Raw genomic sequence first — 5874 nt, forward strand, 5'->3', positions numbered from 1 at the left:
TTCCGTCGGAATGTCCGTCAGAATACCGTTGTTTTCTTGTAGTGTGATATTACAAAAGTTGTTAATTATTAATGGGAAATTGTTTTTTTTTTTTTAAAACAGAACCAAAAAACAAACTCACTCTGTATCCTCTTCTCACATATGAATCAATTGATGATCTATCACCAAATCATACCAACTGAAGATATGATCCATTGTGATTTGTGGATCACCAATCGAAAATATTAAACATAAACCATGACAAACGCGAAATTAATAACATTAATTTTACATAGCAGCCGGAGCTAGAGCAGGAGCTGCGGAGTCGGAGTCAGGGCCTGGAGCAGTCTCGGAGACAGGCCCAGGAGCCGCACCGGAACTGAGGATTTCCAACATTGAACGGTGAGGATTTATCCGTTGAGCATCGCACAGATCAGGTAAAAAAGCACCTGCATGTAGTCAATTGACACGTTAAGTCGAGCATAAACTTTTACATCATTGATTTTTTTTTCTGTAGTAGTACGGGTACCAACGTAAGTGACGTAACCATATTTGCAATATAAAATCATTACTATTCAAATAATAATTATGGTTAGTGAAGCATAACAATCAAGCTCCTACCGAAATTCCTTGCTTTGACGGTAAGATAAACCATAAAGATGAAAGTGAGTTTCTTCCATGCACGTGTAAGAAAAAAAGATTCGATATACACAAAACATACACAAGTGTAAGATCCTGCCTGCCCTACTTCATATTAAACAGCAAAAATACATATTTTCCCACATCTACTTAAGGCAATCACTTAGTTTTCTTTCCTATTTTGGTAAATACAATTTTGTTACTTGACAAAAAAATACAATTTTGTTTTCACTTGTTGCTGTAGCCAATATCAATTTCTCTACAAATGTTTTTGCAAAGAAACCTCAATTACGTTAAAGGTAATGGACCTAATGGTATAGTACCATTCAAAAGTTTCGTTTATATTTGGTATTAGGTTTATGCTTTTTTAACTTAAGGAATGTATACCTTTAATTGTTTACACCTATTTATCTATCTACAGTACTTATGTTTACAGCTAAGCAAGTCCTTATTCATTAAAACATCAAAATATTTCATCAGACCGGTACGTAGGCTACTTATAAGAATTATATATGTACACACACACAAAATGTCAACGTACGCATGAATCACAAAAAAAAAACTCAAGATCGTACCTTCACCGGCGGCGAGGTTGAAATAAAGATCAAGAATGTTAGGGCAATAATCCAAACAAGCCGGAGAGCAAAGCTTCGCGGCGAATCCTTCCTCCATCATTGCGTCCGACGAGATCCCTACGGTTTTCCGATCAACCCCACAAGCGGCTACACATTCATCGCTCTCCACGTGGTTTACAATACCTTCAACCTCCACCGCAGAAGTCCGGCAAGTGTATTCTCCGGCGACGTTAGCTGTCTCCAATAAACATCTTTTCCCGGAGGCCGATATCGAGAACGCGCACATATTCGTGGGCAGATTCTCGCAAACGATGTCCTCCCCTACAATTTATTGTGAGAAAGACAAAATATGGAGTTTTATAAACTTTAAACTTAAAATCAATTGACAGTTTAGAGATTAAGGTCCATATCCCATTAATCCTAATTCAACACATAAACTGAATAACAAAAAGTCAAATGTTCATTGTTCCTATGGTTAACGCTCCTGGTTAATTCAAAACATGAATCTTGATCATGCTCTTGGGTTTTAACGATTGGATATTTTCTACAAAATAAATATATACGTGTGTACGTACCTAAAGCTGCATGGAGAAGAGATGAGAGGATGAGAAAGATTGGCAATTTGAGGGAAGAATAAGACATTGCTTCTTTGGTTTTTTTTTGTTCTCTCTTCCTCTCTTTCTCCTTTACTGTTTTTGGGGTTTAAAGTTTGATGTTCTCAAGGGAAAGAGTAATGTAGAGAGAACGTGGGAGGCGTAAATTGAAGGAGCTGTGTGGGTTTGTGAGTATTATATAAGTATACAAGATGTTTTAATTAATTTTTTTTTGGTTGTTTTAATTAATGATTTGCCTTTACTATTTTTTTTTCTTTGTAACCTCCCCTAAATATGGTTTTACTATAATAGTCATTAATATCACGCAAACAGACTAATTTCTAACCAATGTATCAGTATATCACTTAAATCCTCAAACTCTTTCAAATGCTGTGTTTACACCAGTCTGAGCCCTAGTCGTATTGTTGAATTGCTATATATATATTTTTGCCATTATTTGATTTCAATCTTTAAAATGAGTGCTGGAACTTGTATGCTACTGGATGAATAAGCTTCTGTCGATCTTCAGAAAGCTTAACTGAAACAAGTATGGTTATTGTGTAAAGCATGTGCTTCTTATAAGTTATTATATATTTGCATTTTTTTGTACCCAGTTTTTTGAGTTTTTACTATTCTTCATTATTTTTGACGTCTAGACTTTTGCTCGGATTCTTCAAATTCACTACATGATATTATATAAAGAGTGTAATACTTTTCTTCTGTAAATTGGCATTTTTATTAGTTCAGCGAACGTAATCAAAGACATAAACTATTGTAAAAGATTTAGTTGAATTATCTTTTTCATTACAAGACTTTCCGGTAGGTGGCTTTCTTGGAAACAAAGCAACGTGCGTACATGGGTGCACGTCCGTATTAGACTCAACGCGTTAATTAGTTCAAAGTAATACCGGTACAATCTTAAGGAGATATTATAAAATCATGTATTATAATTTGCAATGGTAAACTAGTGTATTCGAAACATTAAAAACGTATTTTCGATGTAAGAAAAGTAGAAAACATAATAGATACAGGTGTACGTACAATGGTTGAAGAATATTGTAATAAAAATTCAAAATCATCTACCTTGCTAACTTGATACATGTACAATCTTTCCTTCTCAAGATATATTGTCGTATGATTCCCATTGAACCACTAATAACTTGTAAATTTCAGAAACTAGTATTTAAGCAAAAAATATTTCAGAAACTAGTATGTATGATAATTGGTGGTCAATTTATAGCGTGCGTTAACAAATAGTCAAATACTAATGCAGCACCACGCCGCATCTTATAACACGCGCATGAACTTTTATTTCTTAGAGCATGATCCATGGGAGATTCTTAAGGTTAAGTTGAGGTTCTTATCGGGATATTAGAACCCGTGATATGCCCTAAATCGGGAAGGATCACTTTAACTCGGTGTTGGATATGATCCGAGAAGGTAAACGACACTTCTGGAACTGAGATGGATTAAAAGGATCGTCAAGAGATGCAGAATAGCTCTTGATAAACTCACAATCTAAGGCTAACCACCAAAAAAAGAATGAATGTGTTGGCTAACCACCAAACAACACACAAAGATGAATTGGATGACGACCAAATCAACAAGCCGGTTCACACCAATGAACTAGTTAAAGAACTTTCTCTTTTTCTCTCAGAGAAGAAACAAAAATAAACTAAAAAACATAGACTGATTTTATTACGAGAAGTGTTTATATATTTATACTACTTGAGGAATAGAAAAAGACTTAAGAATGTATTAAAGAAAAACTTAGTAAATCGAATCTAGATGAGAAATTTAAAGACAATGTATTAAAACTCTTGGATCTCAGATCTGGTCAAAGAGACTTTTCGGCTAACGTCCAGGTTCGTCTGAAACAAGTGGTTCCTTCGCGGTAAGGATCAAGATGTGGACCGGACGATCCGTACGGCCCAAATTCACGAGAACTGAAGATCTCCTGATTTGCAAATTGCATAACTCCCACATCTGAACTCCGATTGATCTGATTCTTCTTTGAGGAGCTCCGTAATTGAGTTGAGCACATTATCCAAGTGATTTCCTGCGTAGAGGACTTGTGGTTTGGAAGTTATGAGTCAAACAATGAACATATATCATTATTGCTTTCCATGATCAAGCCATGCATGTCTGTTTTGCCCGGTGCGCTACTCAAAGGCGCATCATTCCGTCTCTTAACTTTTAACTATTAACCGGTTCTTAGTTTTTTTAGTTAAAAGTTAAGAGACGGGTTCTTATGTCCCGCTAAGAACATCATTCTTCCTTTCTCTCTCTCGCACCCACCATACTTTAACCTCTCTCTCTCTCTCTCCATCATAATAAGATCTCAAAAACCATACAACATCAACCACATTCCAGTCTCTAATGGCGAGCTTCATTCTCTCCAGGTCATTCCTCGTTCTCCTCCTGACTTTCACTTCACTCTTCTCCACAATCTCTATATCTGAAGCTACATCATCCTTCTCTTTCACAAGGTTCGATAGAAACGCGACCTTTGAGTCTGACGACATTTCCCTGTACGGCGACGCAAAGCTCGTGGACGGCGGAGCTTCGATTCAGCTGACTGACTCAGTGAGTGGTGGGGTCTTTTACAAGAAACCCATCGAGTCCAAAGACACTAAAGCCGACTTCTTCACTGGTTTCTCTACTGTCTTCTCTTTCTACATGTCACGTGGTCGTGGTGGGAGTGTAGCTTTTGTCGTGTTTCCTTCTAACGGAACACTTGATCACTCTTTATCCGAAGTCAAGATCGACATTTCTAATAATTTCACCAAGTCTAAAGACTCCGGTGTAACGGTTGGTGTATATGGTTCTACGGTTCCTGAGAAGATAAGCAACCTCACGGTTGTTAACTCCAAGGAGGAGGATGAGGAGGAGGAAGAGGAGGGGAAGATGTTGTTGTATGTCTGGATTACTTACCAAGCGAATATCAGGTATGTAGATGCTTCGTTAACCAAATCAAAACACTATAAATATCCAAAGACTGGGTTCAGTTCCCGGATTGATTCGTTGAAAGACGAGGACGAGTTCATGGTCGGTGTTAAGTCGTATAGCGGGAGCTTTAACCTCCACTCTTGGAGATTACAAGCGGGACACTTCTCTAGGAGTATACTATACTCGTATGCGGCGGTTCTTGAGTCACAGCGTAGATGGCAGGAGAAGAGAAGAAGAGAGAAGATGTGGGGGACTGTGACTTGCTTCCTTATGACCTTTGGATCTGTAGGGCTTCTGTTCTTCGCTGTGATGCGTATATGGGCAGCCCTCGAAAGGAACTATCTTGTGGTGCCTGAGGAATGTGGGCAGAAGAAGAATAAGGAGTTCGAATACGAGAAGATGGCCGAGAAAGTTGAAGTTAATTGTGACGAGTAAAGCTTGAAGTAAAGTAAAAGCTGGTACTTGTTTGTGTGTTTAGAATATTTATGTAATAAAGTGGATTTCTTCAAATCTAATGGTGGTGACTACTAGTATAGGTTCGTCGTAATGTGTGTAAGCTTGCAGCATTGTTACTCTTTGGCATGTAAACTCCACCGCTAAAGATAAATGTTTAGTATCCACGATATGTTTCAGAACTTACTGGTTTCTTATCCATATGTGAATTCGATCATGAGACAGAGCACTGAACACCTGCCCCTGTTGAGGTTGGCTCTAAAGATTTCTTTCTTTACTTCTGCTTACAATGAGACAAGGATCTCATAAAAGTTTGACAACAAGAGCTGAGTTTCTACTTGACTGGTGGAATAATTCGGCTTCATTACTATACTCCTTTTGATGTTGTTGTGGTTGGAACAGAAGATGTGATTATATAACTCTTTTCACTGATGATAGACCTAGCAGAGACACTTGCGTAGTTAATGGTATCATCCGGTCTCAGTTCAATTTAAATAAATAAAAAATTTGGTAACTTAAAAGTTGAAGTTGTGACGAGTAAAGCTGAGGCCCAACAATTCAAAAAATGTAGAGACTATTAGAGTTTTTTTTGGTGAGAAAACTTATGTTTTATATGTTGTTTAGCACTTTCTATTTGAAAATACTTCTATGAATTTGTTTTTATTGTTTACTGTGAGATAGTATTT

The 5874-nt window shown here is 37.2% G+C and overlaps 2 protein-coding genes across 2 annotated transcripts; one reads left to right on the forward strand and one right to left on the reverse strand.

The window, feature by feature from the left end:
• Positions 1–110: 110 nt before the first annotated feature.
• On the reverse strand, positions 111–1943 carry LOC106298928. Its single transcript, XM_013735059.1, has 3 exons — positions 1769–1943; positions 1194–1514; positions 111–428 (listed from the first exon to the last, which is right to left on the reverse strand). Exons 1-3 carry the CDS (start codon positions 1833–1835, stop codon positions 268–270), a joined length of 549 nt encoding a protein of 182 aa, XP_013590513.1. The 5' UTR covers positions 1836–1943; the 3' UTR covers positions 111–267.
• A 2222-nt stretch (positions 1944–4165) lies between these two features.
• LOC106297661 lies at positions 4166–5769 on the forward strand. Its single transcript, XM_013733862.1, has 2 exons — positions 4166–5159; positions 5717–5769. Exons 1-2 carry the CDS (start codon positions 4166–4168, stop codon positions 5767–5769), a joined length of 1047 nt encoding a protein of 348 aa, XP_013589316.1.
• Positions 5770–5874: the final 105 nt, after the last annotated feature.

This window comes from Brassica oleracea, chromosome C6, assembly GCF_000695525.1.
Source record: "Brassica oleracea var. oleracea cultivar TO1000 chromosome C6, BOL, whole genome shotgun sequence".
NCBI lineage: Eukaryota > Viridiplantae > Streptophyta > Magnoliopsida > Brassicales > Brassicaceae > Brassica > Brassica oleracea.